Consider the following 21,864-nt stretch of genomic DNA (forward strand, 5'->3'; position numbering starts at 1 on the left):
ACACCTGGATTGGCCTCATGGCACATCATTTGAGAACCACTGATTTACACCATGAATTATTGCAGAAAAAGCACAAATTGATGCATAGAAATTCAAAAAGATGCAGGAAATGTAGTATTTGGTGTTCAAAATCTTGTGACAGAGGCACCCAGTTTCATATGTGTCCCCCCACAGCTGAAACAATATCTCTGCCCCTGGTTTCAGGTGTGCAAACTTGAGCCTGATTGAAAGTGCAGCCCCCAGTCTCCATATTCATTAAGTAACTTAAATGAACTTTGTCATGCTCCTTGACCTGTTTCCTATTGTAATTATTCAGCGCAGGGGGCGGCCGGCCGTCATCGTTTGGTTTTATTTTGGGCTGTTACAAACTCCAGAGATGGTACAGCGCAGGGCGGACTCGAGCTGCCTTTGGAGGCGTTGGTTTCTGTTTCTGTCTATCTTACGCACTATCTCCGCCCTCAAGGGAGAGACTTCTCCGTTTACCGAGCACCTTTTTTCACGCACTGCCGTTAAATCAGAATTAGGTGTGACGGACTGCACGAGCTCAAAGGACACAGCGTCAATTTAGACCCCGGATCCCCCCTCTCTTCTTCGTTATGAATCTCTGGATTATGGGGACGTCGTTATGCCACGCAGGGTGAACTACAGACGCTTTCCAAGATTAAATCACCCGAGCTAGAAGCAAGGAGCACGTCAAAATATGTGCATCAATCAGATGTTGTTCAGATGCTGCTGCACATCATCGGGATTTCGCCTGTAAATACCTCTGGGATGTTTATTTATTTTTAATGCTTTGTGGTGTTAGTGCGCGCAATGTGCAGTGGGTTTGCGTGCTGCTCGGAGTTGGCATAGCCCACAGGCATCACCTTGGTGATTATCGTCATTTTAATATCGGTAATCGGCGTGATTCGTGTGCAGCGTGCAGTAGTTGCGGCCATGCAGAGCCCGTATTGTGTCGTTGATCTCTGTAGAGTGTTTTAAATGTAAAATACAAGTGATAAATGATAAACTAATTGGCTGTGTGCATCGTTACACCAAACGCGCCAGTAGGAGTTCGCATCATTCCCACATCATAAAAGCGACGCAGCGGCTGTTTGAAGTCACATTTGCCCAGAACAAACAACTAAGATGACAAAAACCATTCTCAGGAGAGATTGTCTTTATTACAGAGGAAGCTCCATTGGGATCACATCTCAGTTCCTGGATTGCAATAGAGTTGGAGGACAGGGAGCAGAGGAAGAAGAGAGGGAGGAGAAGCAGAGGAGAGCTGCTGAGCTGCACAACAGAGCCACTGCTGATAGGAAAGCTTTGGCTTCAGTGATGGACTGAGCTGAAGGTGACGGGACCCCCCCCTGTGACAGCCAGCTTCAAGCTTTTCCTCAAGAGCCTTCACATTTGACTCAAAGGCATGTATGGACACACTGCAGCATAGGTGAGAACAGGAGCTGCCCACGTTGAACACATCAATATTGGCCTAATGATTGAAACACAACTCTCTCTCACAGAGGACAACACTGGCCTTTCATTTGGAAACTGTCTCTCAGGTCTGCACAAACTGATTCTACCTTCTCCCAAAAAGCAAGTACACCTGGAACCTCAGCCCCTTCCCAAGTGCCCTGGAAACCCACCGGAGTCTGTCTGCTGCCACAGATGTAATTAAGCTGTAAAGATTTCATCACAAGGAAGTCCTGATTTTTTGGGTAAGTGTTGCACACGTGTGGGCAGAGAGTAAAGTAACGTACTCCAAATATCGACCATCATGTCACAGTGAAGTGTTGACCAAGTGTTAGTGACAGCTGGCCTGGAGAGGTGCACTAATGGAGGTGTTAAGGCGGGTCGTCCACCTTACAGCCTGAATATTATTCTGCAGCATCGATACCAGCTGTTAATACTCAGCAGTGTTGCTCAGGTGTCTGGGTGTCCGGGCTCAGGGTATTGCCTGATGAGCCTGTTATAAAGGTGATGAATTAAAGGCCAGATGACCTCTGATGACACAGTAATTTCAGTTAAAGTGGAACATCAGCGCAAAGGTAGAAAATTAAAGCTTTGCCTAATAATTGTGGATAGTCTGTTTAGGGAATTTGGCTCAAAAGCAAAATGAGCCCTTGCTGTACCAGGAGGCCCCCCCTTCTCTTCTAGCATTGGCCAGATGGATGTTTGATAAGACCATTTATGGCAGGTTTCCACATATTAAGTTGTGATTATGCCCCATGTTCTTTGCAGGATATGAGGCCCTAAGTATCACATGTTGAACTAGTATAGTACATAAAATACATTTTGTGCCACTGAATGTATATTTTAGTGTGTTGATGCTCATGAATGCAATTTTCTGGCATATAGTGCCATTCATTTGCATTTAAAGGTCCAGTGTGTAGGATTTAGGGGCATCTATTGGCAGAAATGGTGCATAATGTTCATGTTTTCATTAGTGTATCATCACCTGCAAATAAGATTCCTTTTTTCATTACTTTAAATGGGCCGTTTATATGTACATACAGAGCAGGCCCTCCTCCACAGAGTACGCCACGTTCCTCAGTAGCTCAGAACAGACAAACCAAACGCTGGCTCTAGATAGGGCCTTTAGCATTTTGTGTTTTTGCGTCGGCCACTATAGTTCTACACATTAAGCACACAGGAGAAGTTTCAGATCTGTAAACTCACTGCTAGATGCCACTAAAGCCTACACACTGGACCTTTAATGGCATTATTTGTATGAAACATCTGCTGATTGGCACAAAGTTGCTTTCACCAAGTCTCACCTATACATGTAATAATAGACACATGGTCACATTAAGTAAAGTACCATGGCACAAAATGCAGCATGTGACATGTGATGCCCCATACTGAGCAGAGCATTATTTATTCATATAATTTATTCTCGAGAGAATTTTAAATCAGGTCCCTGCACCCTCGCCTCCAAAGGTGAACTCAGGCTAAGGATCTGATTGATTGGCAGCTGGCCTCTGTGAAGTCAGCCAGACTTTTACTGATACCTGTAGTTTGCTAATTAGCTATCTCTCTGGGTGTTGCACGTGGTGCACCTGCACAGTCTACAGGGAGGTTCTGAGAGCTGGGTTATGCAAATTGAATAATATAAAATTTAGATTTTCTCAAGTCAGAGCAAAGTCGAAAACGGCAAATATGGATTGTGCAGGGTTATTTTAGCTTTCACTAATTAGTTTGCCAAAAAGTGTCCCACTTTCACTGGACATTGCACCGCTGTCTGAGAGTGTATTTTAAATGCAAAAAAGACAAGATACGTTTGTGTGAATTTTTGTGCACAGCCATCTCAGCTGGCAAAAGCAGATGTACTTGATGTTTGGACACTGAAATACAGTGCAGGTATGATAGGAGGCCAGGATCTTTATAGTCCATAATGCACTGCAGGTTCTTCATACAAAAAAAAAAAAACGCAGTGGAGAGAGAGAGAGAGGGAGAGAGAGAAGAGCTTCGGTTAATGAAATGTCTGAGGCTGCACACTTGATAGAACAAGATAAGTCCAGCTCACTCTGAGTCATTGCCCCTCGCAGGATTTCCTCGTCCTCCTCCATATGAAATGCCTGTAAGATATGAATTATCTCATATATCTCTTCGTGGAATTATTTTCTTAGTTTAGCTGAAGCGGCGGACGTCTATTAATCTTTCTCTGTTCCCCGTGAACTGTTGAGAATCTGGACTCCTTGCCTCTCTGCCACAGTTGTCAGCCGGGAGCCTGACAGCCGGCAAAGAGCTGAATCCACTCCAACACCCAAGTTTTCGTCATAATTCTGCTGCTCTTCAGCCATCTTCAATGCAACGCATGGAGGGGGCTTTCTCTCGCTGCCAAGGACAGAAAGGCTTTGTCAGTCTGTTTGTCAGAATGTTCTCTAAAAAAAAGTAGGTACTCCTGTCAGCGAGCTCCTGTCCTGCAATCTCCTCAAATTGTTTTCTTTTGCCTCAGGCCATGAATTTCTTTGCCATCCTCATTTTTTTGAGCAACCCAACAGAGAAAACACAAGATATTTTTACCCCTCTGGTTATTCTTCTCTACCCTGTGCCTCTGTTCATAGTCTACCAACATACCGCCTCATAATATTCACATGTTTTCTCTTGCAGAGCTGCCTAACAAATATCCTCTTATTAATGCATTCCTACATGGCCACAGATTTTCCAAATGTCGATATGTATTGGCTGCTTTATGACTTTTTTTCAATTCAGTCCAAGAACAAGGAATTAAACACTGATGTGTTGGTACAGTAGGAATGCTTATCAATTAATCATAGTAACAGCTTGAGGTTACGCTGCATCATGACATTTAGTCTACAAGGCTACAAAGTGCAGGTAATGATAAGCTGAATGTTGCTTGTAATGCTGCAGTTGTTTCTCTGGTGAGTGAAATTGATAAGACAGTAAACCTGCACCACTTATTTTGGGTAAAATTGATTTATTTCAAGACTTTGTGAGTGTGTTCACATGCTCTGCAGTGGCCCCAGATTGTGCCTCTCATGCTTTATCATTGACTACGTTTACATGCACAATAATACTCCATTATTATTCTGAATATGACAGTATTTCGAATTTGATGCGACTCATGTAAACAGCATATTCTGTTTGGATTTTCCAACAGCCCTTCTAAATGAGGCATTTTCCGATTAAGATGTGGGAAATGACGCTAACGCATTCTTTTGACATGTATACAGCACATTCAGTATGTGCAGTTTTTGCTGCAGTTTGCATCAGACGGGCCGTTTACAGTCAGCTCTGTGCGTTGTCATGGATACATTGTACACAAACCAACTCGCCAACAGTTTGCACACCTGGGGTGGTAATGCATGCCCAAAAGAAAAGTCCACATTTCAAGTTGGAAGAAGAAACACAACTATTTTTAAACACTATGAAAGAATTGGATATCAACAGGTTTTTGATTTGCGCAAATATGGCGATGCCGACCTTCTCGTGAAGGATTTTTGAGGAATGACAGAGGGAGGTTGTGCTCACACGGCCACCGGAGGAAAACTGAAGAAATCCAATTTTGACACAAAGAAACAAAGTAGCACAAGAAACTATAGACGTGATAAACAACATGTTAAGGCACATTAACCAGAGTATGCATGGCTGCATGTAAACGGGAATATTCATTTTTATAAGCAATTTAAACAGCTTAATAGGAATAATGTCTCATCCCAAATCAGGACAAAAACCAGGCTATTTTGTGCATGTAAACATAGTCACTGCATTCAAGTCACACAGCTAAACATTAGTTTTTCTGAAGGGTAAATCCCTGCTGATCTCTGAACAAACCCAGAACGTCTTTCGACAACACCTTCTGCCATTTTGAAGGTTTTCCCAGAATCCCCAAAGACCCACATATTCCACCTGCTGCATGATAGGAGATTATTTTTAAACTAATTTCCCAAGTTGCCGCTCTATTCCCTATTCCAAACCAAAAGTTGTAGCTGCAAGTTTCTCCTTTGATTTGAACCAAAATGATCAAGTTCTGTTTCCATTTTTGGTCATATTTGTCTATTGTTACTTTCCTTTATCTTTTATTTACATGCTCAATAACGTTTATTTTTCTTGTCATTGGTGTTGTGAGTGACTCTTGGTCTATCAGTCTTCAGAAACTAAAGAAAAAACTTGTGTGTGTGCGATATAGCTGCATGGACACATCTTCAAAGACGTGGCTGCCGCATCAGAGTCAGTTTGGGTTGGTTGGTCAAGCGGAGGTTTGCTGTGGCGGACCTGGAGTTTTAACCCCAAGTGAGTCAGTTTAGAGGTCTACCTCTCACTGCTGTCAACTGTACCTAACTTTCACAGCCTCTTCTCCAGTCTGTCGTGCTCCAATGAGATTACGCTCTGTTATATATGTTTTTATATGTTCCCCTTCAACACGCTGTTTTCTCTGGCATCCATCGACTCCACTGTTGCCAATGGTTAATGGAAGGTTTAACATACACTTCAACATCAGCTGCGGCCTTCTGCTCTCTTTCCTCTGCCGTGGCTTTCCAATCCTTTTGAGCCCTGTAAAGCTTTACAAAAGTACCTCAATATATTGAGGATTTTTTACCACTCAATCCTCCACCGGAGCATCACTCACCCTTTGAGCCCTGCTTTGTCACACTCCCAGAGTTTTATTTTGACATCCTCTAGGTTTGATAGCGCCATTTGCCTTTTACTCCGGCTTTGATACACTCCGAGTCTTCCTCCTCTCTATGCTCTCTTTACTTCCCCAGATGAAAGCAGCCATTTCTGCTCCCTCCAGGGACAGGAAGGGAAATAATTTTCTGTTAGTTAGCGCAGCGTGTAAAGCTGTTGTTTCATTTCAAACATTAAGACCTACGCAGTAATTTTTTGAAGTGTTAGGAAGAAACAAACAAAAGGCAGTTTGTATTGTGGGGGGATTCTTAGTTGAGAATCACCTCATTTTGAATTGTGATGAGATAGTACAGAAGTATCTCGGCGCAGTCAGTGTTAACAGCTTCAAATTGCTGCCTGATCTCTAATTTCATTTTTCACAATATTCAGCTGTTTAATTTGGCTCTGCTCATTTACAAGCACAGCAATAATGCCTCTAAATGCAGTAGTAAAAATGAAGGTAGCTTGATGGAGAGCTGTGCACAAGCTGCGAACATGTTCCTATGGTAACTAGGCCACACTCCCTTTGGCTAGCTCACACACACAGGCAGAGGGACAGGCAGGAGAGAAACGGGAATGCTGGAAAACACACGTGATGGAGAGCAACTTCAGATTGTTTGTTCGGGTTACTGTTCGTATGCCTTCCTGCACTGCGAGGGTATTTACATTTTAAAATGTCTGTCTCTCAGCCTGGAGGAATCGTGGTTACACTGCAGGATGTTGGAAGTCACTTTCTCTCTGTTCCTCCAAAAATATCAAGCCGATCTCAGGTTTTTTTTTTTCCTGTGGCTCCCTCACGCCCACACTGCCCCTGCTTCCTCAACCCCTCCACCCACCTCTGCTTTCAAAAATCCTGCAGCTCTACCTCTTCTGTGCATTTTACATTTACTCGATTACAGTGCTGTTTCTAAACATAGCACCGGAGTGGCTTTGAACACAGTCAGGAGTGTCACTTGTCCCTTTTTTTGCTCAACTTTTCTTGGCATAAACCCAACATCCCTATATTTGAACATCTTGTAATGAAAACACTTTTAACATTTCAGTGACATATTTTGAATATATATGTAGGGCTTAAATTTAACTTGAGTTTAATTGTATGGATCTGATGTTTATTCACCTCGCATTTAAAAGCACTCGACATTAAAGACGAGAGTTTATTCCACCAAGCAGCTGATTCTCTCAATGCCAGCAGTGTACGTCTCTGTGTGCTCGGCATCAGTAATGTCATTCTGCGTTTTTGTAAACCACTGCTTACACCTTAACCTCCTGGGGCGGTGCTGCCGGCTTGTCAAAGAGCCACAAGGTTGATACAGTGAGGTTTAGCGTCTGTCAGTCATGCAGGCTGATTGTTTGGACAGCTCGCTGTTAATGAATAGCCTTAACTTTCTGCACGCATTTGCACTGCCTGTCTGTGGGTTTTTTTTCCAACAGCTGTGATGCTGTGATGAATTTGTGATGGCAGATAAATTACCTTTGACCCAGTGTACTTTGGTAATTGGCATTTATTTCCTTAAACAGGCGCTTCTGGAGAGAAGTGTTGGTTTCAAGAGTCATTTCACCCAAATTAAAAACAAATATTTTCACATTTGCCCCTCATGCAAGTTTTTGATGATTTAAAGTGCGACTTAACACATTTTTCTTAGCTTGAATACATATTGTAAAAAGAGTATTCAAATACAGCCCACAACTGTGCTGGACATCAATGTAAGACAACATCACAGATTTTTCTGATTTGTTTGATTTAGAGGGGCAGAATTTCTAGATAGTTTTCTGGAGAAGGCAACAGGAAACACTCAAGACTGGTATCAGTTTATAGTATGATAAAGCAACTCTTCATATAATTTACTAATTCAAGAAAAATGGACTGAATTTTACGATAGTCTTTAAACACCACAAACAAATTTCTATTTACCTCCACTGTATTGATCGTCAGAAGACATGTGAAAGGATATCAAAACTTTGTATGGATCTTAAAGTCTTAATGTAATTTGGATAAACTGAACCTTTATATTTTAAAGTGCATTCATATCTCACCATTGTTGTGGAATAATTAACAAGTCCTCCAACCCATACGACCACATAGGTTTGTTCCTACCTTCTTACACGTTTCCTAAATTAGCCATCCTACCGGTGGCAGGAGATCAACACAAACACAACATATATGACCATTAATGGTTGCTGTTTTAAACCAGGTTAATGATGTGATTCGTTTTAGGCCTTAAAAGTACCTGAGGGGTATTCCATCAAGGCGGATAAAGGAAAAGCCTGTCTTACTTTGATAAGTCTCGCTAGTTTAAGTGAGAATTTGGTTCCATTATCGTGGTTTATGTAAATCCGTGATCAGTAACCATGGTAACTTCTACTGCTGGACTAGCCTGCTCCATGGCAGGCTAAAGGCCAAAACACACGGGGGGCGAACAGTGCGCGTCAAAAAATACACCCCTGTTATTTTCAGTCTCTAACCCCACACTGGCGGTGGCTAGAAGCCTGTAAGTGCTCCTGGATGCACTGTCCTATAGCCATCCTTGCCATCCCCGGTATTAAATGCATTTTCCCCCGCTCACTCTGTGCTTATACATACTGGCTCCCATGGCAGCTCTTTTTCTATGCTCCTATAGCAGCTCGACTCCGCTCCTCACCATGGATGCATAAACACAGCTTTGTTGCTGTTGCTTTGAAGAGTGGATGACTAGAGACTCGTTGTTGAGGTCAAGAAATACCCCTAGCTAAATGACTCACAGTCCTGTCATCATAAAGACAATGGCCAAAAGCATACTTATGTCAAGTCATAGCTCTGGAGACTGGCTCTTCAGGTGAGAAATCAACTTTAATAAGTGGGTGACCACTAATGCAGAGGTGGAAGATGTACAGATCTTTCAGTAACAATAGCTTTTTGTGGTCTTCTGTTGACAAGCTGCAGGACGACACATCCAATGTGTGCCGGGGGTGGCACGTGACGTACGTCAACTGATGTGACGCGTTGCAGCGGTGCTGGTGTTCTTTCAGCTTTACTGTCACGTTAGTTTAGCTGCGTGTCAAAGAATCCCAGAAGACTGTTGCATATTGTACAGTTGTGCACAGGCGACACTTTAATTCCGTGTTTCAGTTGTTTTTCTCACAATGTGACCAAGCATGAATTTAAATATTTAGTTTAGTTCTAAAGAACATAGACTCACAAGTCAGTCTTCAGACGCTTTGCTTAACTAAAGAATGGTGGATACAATTTCAGAGTTTAAAAAAACTCCCTACGTTGCAGAACCAATAGTAAATCTGCAGGGCGGTCCTTCGGTGGCTCGCTGAACTCTTGTGCTCGTAAACATAGTCTGACTAGAAACGTGTGTAGCGGTACAAAATGGCTTAAGTCGCTGTAAGTCCTTTTCACCTGTGTGTTAAACACACTTTAGAAAGGAGTGTCCCCAGACTATCAGAAGACGGAGATCTCTGATTGTCTGGTGGCGAGACTATAAAGAACATAATAATAAAAATAAAGTTTTACCACTTTTACTGTCTAAAACAGCCAAATAGTTATTTGACCTATTTCATTTCCCCATTTAACTCATGATCACCCATGTTTTTTTAGAATTCTTGGACTGTATAATGTGGTGACGCCCACATTTCCCAACATGCCTTGTGCTGGACTGAGTAGTTAGTAGTTTGCACTTAAGTTTGCTGTTTTATCTTCCAAAACGCAAACGCATTATAAAGTGTCTGTTCAGAACATGATGGTTTATGCTGGTTATTGTCATTTTCATGTTAGTTTATAGTTCACAGCATTAGTGAACATGCTGTTACACTCAATCATGTAAGCTGTATTTATATCTCATTTGCCTCTTTTTTGTGGTGGCTAAAATGGTGTATTTTCAGCTTAACTACTATTTTAACACATACATTTTACATTTCAGTATACGTGTCTTATCACTCAGGAAATTGCTTTTGTGCTTAATTTTCACCTTTTGCTACGTTCTTTTCTGGCTTTGAAGATAACGCCTGTTGAGAAGTAACAGAAGAATGAATATAAGTCAAGTGTTAGGTTAGACAGGCTTCACACACCTCAACGTATTAGGCTAATTACAGTTAATTCATTGTAGTTATGTCAGTTCTCCTAAGTTAGCCTAAACCATAATTCTGATATTATCTACCCCACTGATAATATAGCCATAATCATACTGTGTCCTGTCTGTTAATTTATCATCAAATACAAATAAAATAAAAAAAATAAATAAAAATAAATAAGTAGGCTTGCATAACTTATGCATTTAGTCTGTCTGCATTTTTTGCCAAGCCATCCCCCTCGCCTTGCTAACTATTGCCCCTTTTAGTGATTACCGCTTTATATTCTACACCGAGCTGCATCAGCATGGTTTGATCCACCGGAGAGAGGAACACGGCTCTCGTTTTCTTTCCCTTTTGTGACTTAATATCCGTTTTTGACAATCCACTGTTCTGGGCTGCTTGTATACACCATGCACACGCTCAATTGAAGCATATTCCAGCCTGGCTAGAGTTAACGCTGATTAGACAAGGCTGAATTGTGTTCATGGAAAAGCCTAAGCCTTGAGTGGAAGTTGACGTTAAGTTAAACTGGGCTTTTTCAATTAAGCGCAGATTTCTGTAGCAACATTAATGGAATACTGCCCTGGTTAGGTTTAAGAAAAGGTCACGTTTAGGGTTAAAATAAATAAACGTAACAAAATAATTCAACGTTGCCTTTTGGTTTCTCATGGGGCATGAACAACGGTCTCCTGGGTTAAAATCCTGTGTTTGTTTGACCCATCCGTTCACTCCAACCTCCTCCATACGCATATTTTGTTTATTAATCTACGTCACCTGACGTGTAAATATGGGTCGTAATTAGCTGCTTGTACAAACAACTTGTGGTGTCCTTTCTTGAGGGAGGACAGTCTCATAATAACAGTATAACAGTTTTGCCTTTTTAGAAGCACTAACACTAGATATCGGAGGCAGAAGTCAATATATGAGCATTTAAAAAACATTCACAATGTAATGACCAGTATTCATTTGTTTACATTTTTGATCTGAAATTTTTTTCTGAAGTATTGAGAACAATTTTATCTTGAGCTGCACATTTTAAAGTTGCAAAATACCCTTAATCATATATTTGGTATTCCTGTACTGCAATGTCTCGCTGCCTGTTGGTCATCATATACGTCGATACAGATATACCTGTGATAAGTTATTAGATGAAAATATCAGTCAGTCAATATATCGGTCAGGCTGTAAACTGATGCAATCATAGTACAGGTGATCCATTTGCTGACCTGTAGTGTGTTGCTGATTTTTTTTAAAGCAGAAAATCACTATTTCATCTAATCATAAAATGCTCTCAGTGGTGTAGACCTGTTTAGACCAGCCAGCTCTCACCAAAAAAACTACCGTATATATATGATGTATAGATGTCAATTATTTGTCCAAAGTAACAAACTTGCATTAATTTAATAATATTTTCGGGCAGATGGTGCAGGAGGGTAAATAGTGTGCTTGGTCACAACAGCATTAGATGAAGCATTAGTGAGGATACCTCGACATGTGACTTGTGTTATTGACGTATTGGGGCTGTCAGAAAAATAGCAAAGTCCCAGCCATAATTAGCATTTTTTTGTTGACATGAACAGTATTTACTCGCTGGAATATGGCAATTAAGGAGGCCTCCATATGACATGAATGCGACATCTGCCCCGGCAGGACTGTCTCTGAGTCACTAGAGGCTCCTCATTGTCAGAAGCTCCAGACCAGACATAACGAGATCTTGTGCGTATGTCTGTGATCAGTAACTGGAAACACTGTCACTCCAAGACAAAGTGGACTGCTGCGCCATCAACATTGTGGACAGTCTCAGTAAAATTAAGCACACTCAGTTGTCTCAGAAGGCTCAGCTCGCACCCTCAACGCAGTGAATCATAAGATGTAAATCATAAAGAGGCCTTGCACATGTGACAAAACAAACAAAACACCTGTCAGCGCGCACATCCCTTCATTCGGTAGCACAAATAATGCAGATATTCATCACAAGTGCAAATGATGATCAGAGATGCTTTTATTTCTCTATATGTCTGTGTTTTTATGACAGCCATATTTTAATGCCCTAACCATGTGAATCATTTTATACATGTAGTGACTTGATTTGAGGTTTTTAAATATGTAATACAAGCATTCATATTCAGCTGCAGTAGGAAAAGTCACCGCGCTACATAAAACAACTTTCCACCCTGACATCTACAGTATATACCATCCCAGCAGAATTCTCTCTGGGAATTTGAGCTGTGCTTTTTTTTTCCAGTCATAGCTGTGTCCTCCAGATGACATCACTTGAGGGGACATCATCAAACTTTAAAATGACTTTCCAAACAAATGAAACTGAGCAGGGCCTGTTAACGGAATGAGAAGCCTTTCTTTTTGACTATTATTTCCCCCAAGATGAACTGTAATCACTTTGGTGATTCCCTGGCTGATAGTTGACTGTTTTAGTGGTTAATATACAAAAAAAATAAATCAACATTTAAACAGGAAGTGATGTCAATCAAGCAGCGAATTTGTCACTGCCAGTTTAACTTCACAAACAAAAAGTGTCTTTAAGATTGAATCTGTTTAGTTTTTTTTCCCCAAGATCTTTCTGGAGCACAATTCAAGTTTTTACCACGTTGTTATCAGCGCCCCCGTTTCCTTTGTGCATTGCATTGTGGGAGAATAGTTTCCACCAACAGATTTAGTCTGCACTCTGTATCGAGTGTACACCATTTTGTCATTTTTGCTGTGTGAACATGCTGTGGACTGAGTCTGCTGTTGTGCCTGCTTACAGGCATACTTGTGTCAGCCCTCCCAAGTTTACCAGGACATTCAGTTTTCATTGCCCTCCGCTGCCCTTCCTTCTGGGTCCCAGCTCTCACGTATTTCTCCGGATTCATGACTAATATTTAAAACTTTTTTTCCTTTGCGTATTCACAACCTGTTTCTGGCGTGTATGAGCCCTAGGAGTCTTAAAGTCTACTGTTTCCACCTGGAAAACAACACAGCTACACCAAATGTTTCTTGGCGTGTACGTGATGCGGAAGGGAGCTGCTCGTGCCTCGTCCTCCTCAGTGAGTGAGAGATGGAGACTAAGAAATACTCCAGCAACTTTCAGCTCCCTGGGAAGAAGAATTCCCGTTTCTGAAGTAAAGTTTTAAGAGGCAGGGGCATGCGTTTTGTAAAATCTGCTGTGTCGCTTTTTCCATCATGCACAGGGGTTGAACAGTGTAATCAAATGAATAATAACTGATGAATATCAGTTCATGCCAGACATTCATGCAAGTTCACAAAAGAGGGCCGAAGTATTTAACATACTAAACATAGCTGCCCTTATTTTGTTATTTTCTATCCTTTAAAAGTCAGCAGAATGTCCTGACCGCCCACTTTAGTTTCAAAATTCTCCCTATTTTAGAGGTCTAAAGGTTGAAAATGATTGCAGTCGACCACTGACATATTGCTGTCTTGATAAGGTGACATAGGGCCAGGTAGCTATGGTGCAAAAATCGATGAAGTTCATGTATTTAATGTGGATTGGTCTAGCAGACACCCAAATCCACCTGTTACCGGTCTTAGGGATCACACCAGAGCATCTCTAATTGTAGTTTCATTAATGATTGTTTCCCATGGGTTGCATTTACATCTAGGGTCGGTTTTCATTAGGTACATCTTTTGGTAAATGAATAGCTACTGTGAGATTTCACGGTTATTCAAACACAAATTCACAGATGTGTTCAGTGGGGCTGCTCATGCCGTGATCACTTAGTTTGAGTGATGGCACATTGTATCCTCATACTGCATCTATTTTATGTCTGCAGGGAAAAAACATCAATCCTGTGGAAAAAGAGGTTATGATTTTATTCAATTTATTAAAAAAATAAAGTTTCCAAATGTGTATTAATAGAGATACATACTAAAGGTTGAGTATGTTTCTCCAACACCCACTCACAGTCTTCCTCTTTCTGTCTTTCTCTCCCTCTGTATCACAGTTAGCTAGAGGCTGTTGCCACCCACACACTTCGTCCTGACAGCAATTTACATTCAGAATAGCCCATGTGAACACATCCATGTGTTATAATATGTCACGTTTACTTAGAGCACCGCGTGTAGCAGGTGACTGCTTTTGTGGTGGAGATGTTAAAAATTGGAAATATGCTAAATATCCGTCCGCAGGGTCATTTCGGTGTGTCAGGATTCAGCTCCACACGAGACACAAAAGAAACGGCAATATTCCCTCCTGTTGAGGAAGATAGGTCTGATCAGATCACTCTTAGCAGAAACACAGTGTTGTGCAGCATGTTACTTTGTGTCTTTCATCATCTTTATTGTGCAGTTTTGTGCCAATATCTTCTACAGTTCAAGTAGGAGCCCTTGGAGTTGTTTCCATGGATACCAAACAATTAGCTTGGATTCAGAATAGAACCTGGAGAGTCGCCTATTTAGAGGCTTTGGGAGCGAGGAAATCATAGGATGACAGAGTATCTTGTTTCTCTGTTGCAAAGGGGAAAAACAGCTCCTCTGGGTAATGGGTAATTTCTAAAAAAATAAAAAAAAAACAACAACAACAGATCAATCACAGACAAAAATAGCCGAGCAGAACGAATATCAACATGAGACATAATCATGTTTTTAGCTTTAAGAAACCAACGTATGGATGAATCAGTGACACTCAATGCTACACTTTCACAAGATCAAATGTATGATGACTGGTTTCGATTACACAACCAGCTTAGAAATGAACACATTCCGAACAATATATATCTGTATATAATAGGACGTGGCTTTATTGTTCAACCAGAGCTAAAAAAATCTTTGGTTTGAAGTAGAGATGCTTCGTTCCCCACAGTATAGCTGTCATTACTATGGAGATAGATTTGTCTCATTATTATTTGTGGAAGCAGGTTGACAATCTGTGTGTAAATGTGTAATCTGCAAATGTAAAACAACTTTCACAAATACAAAAAAGACAGGTATTTTGCAAATATACAAATACACTGCAAATACACAAACAGGTTCCCAAAAAAAAGGACTCATTGTGCGTAAAATCCTACCTCCAGACTAACTTTTTTCAGTCGCAGCACTGTAGCCCCTCACTGAAAAAGGAGCACAAGCAGAAAATTTAGGGGCACACGTTAAAACATGCTACAATGCAGTTATTCACATTTTTACTGTATCATAAACTATATGTAGTCTGCTGTACTTTAACATTGGACTGTTTTAATTAGGGGCCGGGCAGCCTAAGCTGCCAGGACCCTATTGTTATCCTGCATCATCTTCTTCTTCTTCTTCTTCTTCCCCTTCTTCCGAGGAAATCCTACTTCCCATTCGCGAAAAATCACCAAACTTTGCACAAAGGTCCAGTCCCATGCCAGATTGCCTCGGCTGCAAAACAGGCCAATAGTCCTGATGGTGGCACTACAGCAAGCCTCTAAAGTTCAAAATTTTGAAAATTCACAACAAATCAACCATATGTGCTACAACTTTCACCAAAATGTAGCCCCAATACTGAAGACACTTTTGTACATTTAAACCTATTGCAAATTATGAAGTCCATCACTGTTTTTTTTCAAAAACTGTAAAACTTATTAAACCTATCTCCTCCCACAATTTTTGCTCAATTGACACCAAACTTGCTACAGAGCATCTTCAGACTGCCCTCCACAAACGGTCCACACAGATTTTTGATTTATCAAAAATTGAGCCTACAGTGCATCAAAATGTTTGACTGTAAACGGTATTGTAAACATATACTTGCAAATTCTTGCTAAATACATTTTCAATGTTCATTTAAAAAAAATGACAAAATTTTGGAGTCATGGTAGATGATGTTTGGAAAATATCAGAATTTTATCTCAAAAACTGAATTTTTTTTACAGCATTTTGAATTTCGCTCCCATGCGAACAGTTGGAGTCAATGCAAAAACATCATTTTAAACATCAGTTTTTCATGTATGGAGCCAATAAATCATTGTTAAAAACAAATGACCAACATCTCCATGCTGTCTAGATGCAATTTGTGTATTTTCGGATTTTTGTCTTAATAACTGAATTTTTGACAGCCGTTTGAAATCTGCCTTTACACACTAACAGCTGCTGTTTGTGAAGCCACACATAAACTGTCACTTGCCAATTAGCTCAGTGAGATAGAAGACGGACCTCAGTCTCAGAAGTTGTGAGTTCAAGCCTCAGCTAAGGCAGAACGGACATTCTAATGTGAAAGTCCTATGTTCAGGCATCATGTTATGTGGATTAGAGACTACCAAGGTTAAAATAATTATGATCCAGGCAGTTTCACGGAGAGACAAATACTCTTTATCAACACTTTACCCTGTTATCCCTTGTGTCTTTTCCCTGTTGATTTGGCTTAGCTATCAGTCAATATGCAGAGTCTATCCAATAACTACTTTTACATTTTAAAAAATGTTTTCATCTTTGTCACCATGGATAATGTTTAGCTTTAAGCTAGATCAGGCCAGTTTGTTCGTAATTGCTAGAACTTAATGTTATTCTTACTTTCTTGTTCTTGAGTTTTTTCTTTCCTTTGTATATTATGAGTCTGGTCACTTGAGCCACTCATCCACAATTTGAAGGGCATGCCATAATTATATGATGTAACTTCTATGTTGTGATATGCTTTGTTTTAGTGTGTGTGTTGCTCAGAATTGCCTAATTTTGCCTAAAATTGCCCGGCCCCGACGGTTGCTGCGCAGCAGCTGTAATTATTGAAGTATTCAGCATCACAAAGACTTGTACAGATGTGAAGCCCTGACTAACTGATCTTTAATTTAAGCTGTTATCTTGTATTTTTTTTACTCTGAAGACATTAACCTTATAGTCAGACACAGTTTATTTAGCCTCTGTTGTTGAGGAGACAGGCCTGCTCAGCTGCTCTGCAGCAGCAAACTGTTATTAACTGTTATAAATAGTTCTTGATAGTTAGGCCTATTAAAGTGTTACATGAATTGAGTAGGCCAGAAATAATATTCAGCCACATCATGATACAGAAATATGTTTAAGCACAGACTGTAGAGGGACTTAAAATGCATTTTATTATTGCAGCTTATCAGGCTGTGCAGTGTGATAGGCTGAAAAACCTTCAAAAAAAAAAACAGCAAAAGAAGGTCTTCTAATATAAGTAAGGCCCAATTTATTGAGTTAAAGTCCTTATGTATTTTCTGATATTGAAGCGTGCAGCCTGATATATTGATATTTGGTCAGTCACAAAAAAGACTATACATGGGATTTATATCTTGTTATCTGTGGGTGCATATGAATTGGCACTGTTCATCAGTTATATGACATATATATGAATATAACAGCAGCGATAGTTGAACGTTTCCACGGCAACGAGTAAAACAGTCCTGAGGGCTGTCTAGCAGTCGCTTGCAGTCTCTACTTTACGTGATGACAGTAAATACGTCACACAAGGTACATCTTAAGTTTGCGAGGGTTCAGTCCACAAGTCCAGAGGGTAGACATCTGGACTCAGCCTCCGACTTGACATTTGTGTATTTAATTGCTTGTGATCTGTAACCTCAGCCACTAGATGCCTCTAAATCCTACACACCAGACCTGTAAAAGTCCTTGTCACCGATAGTAACAACAATAATTGTATAATACTTTAAACCGTGAAACTGTTGTATTTTCTGAGACACTTATCGTACCATGAAAAACTCATGTGTTTTCACAGTGTTAACACAGTGTTTGCACAGAAAGTTTTAATCTTGAAATGCAAATGTTTACAACGTAGAGAGAAACGGATCCTTTTTTGGTATCGATCATACTTACGCTAGAATGATCTTCAAAACAAAAATGTACTATCTTTAGTATTGATATTTTGGGATGGATCCGCCCACCCCCGCTCACCAATGTCATTTTCACTTTAAGCAGAAGCCAAGGTAGTGCTTCTCAAGAACAGTTCATTTAAATGATCGATTAATAAAGATAGTAGTATTTACTAGTTATTTCTGTAACTGGACTTACAACAACTTACACAGCAGTATCAATCTCATCCATGTTTGTTACTATTTTTCTGTCACTATTTTTCTTATGAATGTAGGGATGCAGAAATACGGCGTCACCACCTACTAAAACCCTGATTGGTCATCAGTAATAGTCAATATGAGACCTATTTGAATTGCTGAGCAATTTAGACATGTAGGCGACAGTCCACAGGTCTGGAACCAGACTAGGAAATAGGAACATTTTTCAGGAGGGAGGAAATTTGCTCATAAAAATGTTGCATAAAAATAGAAAGCTCTGTTTATAAAACCCTTCTTGCATTTCTGTTGTTCGTATAAAGGGATGATGATTTTGGAGTAATGTGTGGAGTATTCACACTCACCAATGCCCCCGCTCTGTGCACTCGCCTCATCTTCCTTAGCCAGCGCACAGTCATGTAGAGGAAGCGTCAGATCTGATTCCCCACAGATATGTGTCTATACTTTTATAGATCCGTCATCATGTTCCAGTTTGCACAAGCCCAAAGTCAGACAAGGACCGTAAAGATCAAGATGACTCAGTGCTACTTCTTCCCACCATATAGATATCCGATATAGTTCTCACATCAGCTTTTGCTTCATTTTCCACCGGCCTTGGATACGGACGGTTTTCCAATGGATGAATAGTGTCTAAATGTCTCTCAGGCTGTCACATCATTGTTCTTTGTGCTTTCTGAAGGCTGTAGCTGTCTGTCCTTGTTGGTGAGCTTCACTCACACCGACTATTCTGCATTGTTGATGTGCTGGTAGCTTATTTGTGATTATTATGTATGTGTCATACTATTTTCCTTTCTGTATGTGACCAAAGCAGCTGCGAGGTAATGACACAAGCTGTGAATGAGATAATGTAATAACTTGTCAAAATGTAATTAAATGTCCCTCTTAACTGATCAACAGTGACCTCATAAATTGTGCTTTTTGGTAACAATTTGATAATAATAATGTAAAAAAATATTGCTTAAATAACTTACGAGGAAAAGAATATTCAACATTATAACGACATTATCTATTAAACTGCAAAATGATACCAATATGTTTTAGTCCTTCTGTGACCCATTTCAAGGGACATTTTGTGTCATTTTGTTATTACATCATCAAATCTCTGTAATAATGCTCATGGCCCCATGTTGTTTTAAAATCTCACAGGAGTGTCAGAGCACTTTGTAAGCCAACGCACTGTTAATTGTCATTCAAGTTGAAAGGAAAAGGGGTGTTTTTTTTCAGCGCTCTTAAATATTTTACCGTTTCTTCACTACAAAATGTGTTTGGATGAGCTCTAAAAGTTATTCATTTGTTTCCTGATTCTGCGCCATTTTCCTATTATTAGCTGCCAAAGTAAGTGTGACACATTTGACATTAAATTGTCATAATCGCTGAATGCATTGTGTAATTGCTACCTAATTTAGATGACACGAGCGCAGATTAACTGTCTGGGCAATCTTGCCAAATTTGATGGAAATTTACCCAGCAACAGCCCTACAGCAACATGATAAATTTAAATGGCTTTAACTCAGCAGCCATTAGTCTGACTCACAGGCAGTTTGCAGGGCTCATCATCAAAATCCTGAGATTTCCAGCATGTTGGTAATCAGCATGATCTTTGATAAAGCACCATATGAATTTTGGAAAAATACTCAAACACATTTTTATAATAATTAGAATAACACATTTAGAGTATCCTTTGAGGGTTGGATACCATTTGTTGACAGGGTGTAATGACTTATTGATCTCTTTCTTTCTCTTCGAATAGACCAATCCCGCAGGGCAAGTTTTGCCTCTGTAAGACAGTCAAGCATGGAGACCCCTCCCAATGCCACCCCTCAGCCCTTCAGACAGCCGGTGAGTACAGTAGGGTCTGTCACACTCTCCTGATGTGTATCGAAGCTTTCTGCTCACATAGAAGACACAGCCCGTTGTTATTCCCAGGTCGTTGCTTTGTCACAACCTCTCGTCTGTATCAGATGCACAGCTGTCTTCTGTGTGATACACGTAGATAATATATAATAACTGGCTGTGGTTATGTTTGGGCAACAAAACTACTCGGTTAGGCTCAGAAAGAAAGATCATGGTTTGGATTAAATGGGCGCCTTTCAAAGCACTCAAGGACACCTTACAGGACACAGTTAAAAACAAGCAGCAATGTATCCATAGATAATAAAGTCAAACAAAGCAATAATATACAATAACAAGTTCATAGAATAACTTTACAAAAATCATAGTTAGAAAAACTAGGCATGAAATTCATAAAGTGCAAATCTTGATATGTGTGTCACCATTAGGTCAGACCAAATATGCTAGTGAGAGGACGGGAGAGTGTGTAGTTATGAAGGTGTTCAGAAAGGTACAAAGGGGCATAACATACATTCGTAACTTCCTTCACCTTTTGTTAAAATGCATCAACATTTGCTTTTGGTTTCACATGGAACATGAACAGTAATCTTCGAGGTGAAAGTCCTGTGTTTGTTTGACCCATCCGTCAACCTCAACTGCATGTCTGTGCAGATTTTGTCGCTCGTTCTAGCAGTTGCTCTGAGCGTCTAATATTACAGCAGATGGGTTTACATTGGAGTTAGTTGAAAGCCTGGTGCGTCTCATAAAAACACTAAAGGGAGCCTTGTGGGTATGCTTCAGACGCAGAGGGGCATGACTTGGAAAACACGAACGGGGCACCACAGTAGCTTACCTGGTCGAATATGCTCACAGTGTATCAAGGCTAGCCTGGGTTGACTACAACCTGTGTCATCCTCTCTACCCCCTGCCTTTCCTGTCTCTCTCAAGCTATCGCTATCTAAAAAAGATATCTTGAACAAAACAAAAACTTGTACACTTTTTCGGGCCCAGTCCGATCTTGTAAACTCCCACCAGGAGCAAAAAGCCAGTGTGATGCCTGAAGGAGAGCTGTGACTTCCATAGATCATTTTAATACATAAGGTTTCTAGCCAAGCCCACTAGAATTGCATTTTGCCGTATATTCTAAAACCTGGGGAGGTTGTTTTTACTATTTACTTATTATTCTCTATTTCCCCCTGTTGAAACTTAAGAGTTTTCTCAATCGAAGGCTGAAGGGCTCCATCAAGAGGGCGAAAAGCCAACCCAAACTGGACCGGACCAGCAGCTTCAGACAAATGATTTTGCCCCGGTTTCGAAGTGCTGACCAAGAGAGGTAGGCAACCTTTACTGTATAAAGCATTCACATAATTCAAGTTAATACCAACTGTTTTCCAATTCAGTGTCACGTGGGGGTTGGAGCCTGTCCCAGCATGTTTTGGGCAAAAGCCAGGAAAACACAGTGGACAGGCTGCCAGTTTATCAAAGCTCTGACAAATGTATTCGTATCAGTGAGTGATTTAGTGTTCACAATTCACCTGATATACACGTTAAAAGCTGGAGAAGCCACAGCTGCAATTAATCATGTGTTGTTATGTGATCATAAAATGTTTCCTAGTTATTACAAATAATTATTCATCATCTCAGAGACTCTCTAGTTGTCAGGATATCAGGAGCAGTAGGTTAAAATGCATCAATTTCTAATGTGGTAATCATCTCTAATCAGTAGACGTAAGGCATGACTGTTACACATGTGTTACAGTTTTTGTTGTGCCAAGATCAGACAATAATTATGTCGTTATGACAAATTAAAACATCAAAAATAATTGCAGCATGGATTCTGTGTACCTTGGGATCATGTTCTGGACTGTAGGAGGGAGCTGGAGCACCCAGCGGAAAC

General features: G+C 40.4%; 1 protein-coding gene across 5 annotated transcripts in view; it reads left to right on the forward strand.

Moving 5' to 3' along the window:
• Window positions 1-461: 461 nt before the first annotated feature.
• Window positions 462-21,864, forward strand: part of LOC117264158 (ras/Rap GTPase-activating protein SynGAP-like) — a 59,418-nt gene continuing 38,015 nt past the window's right edge. Inside the window, exons 1-5 of one of the 5 annotated variants that reach the window (XM_078175532.1) lie at window positions 522-1,432; window positions 1,506-1,700; window positions 5,636-5,739; window positions 19,888-19,976; window positions 21,179-21,300. In XM_078175532.1, coding sequence (XP_078031658.1) covers window positions 5,640-5,739; window positions 19,888-19,976; window positions 21,179-21,300 — 311 coding nt within the window. In that variant the 5' untranslated portion in view covers window positions 522-1,432; window positions 1,506-1,700; window positions 5,636-5,639. Of the gene's footprint in view, window positions 1,701-5,635; window positions 5,740-19,887; window positions 19,977-21,178; window positions 21,301-21,864 lie in introns of all 5 variants that reach the window. The other 4 variants (XM_078175531.1, XM_078175533.1, XM_078175535.1 and 1 more) reach the window with 4 other exon arrangements.

The sequence above is a fragment of the Epinephelus lanceolatus genome, chromosome 16 (assembly GCF_041903045.1).
Source record: "Epinephelus lanceolatus isolate andai-2023 chromosome 16, ASM4190304v1, whole genome shotgun sequence".
NCBI classification, from domain to species: domain Eukaryota; kingdom Metazoa; phylum Chordata; class Actinopteri; order Perciformes; family Serranidae; genus Epinephelus; species Epinephelus lanceolatus.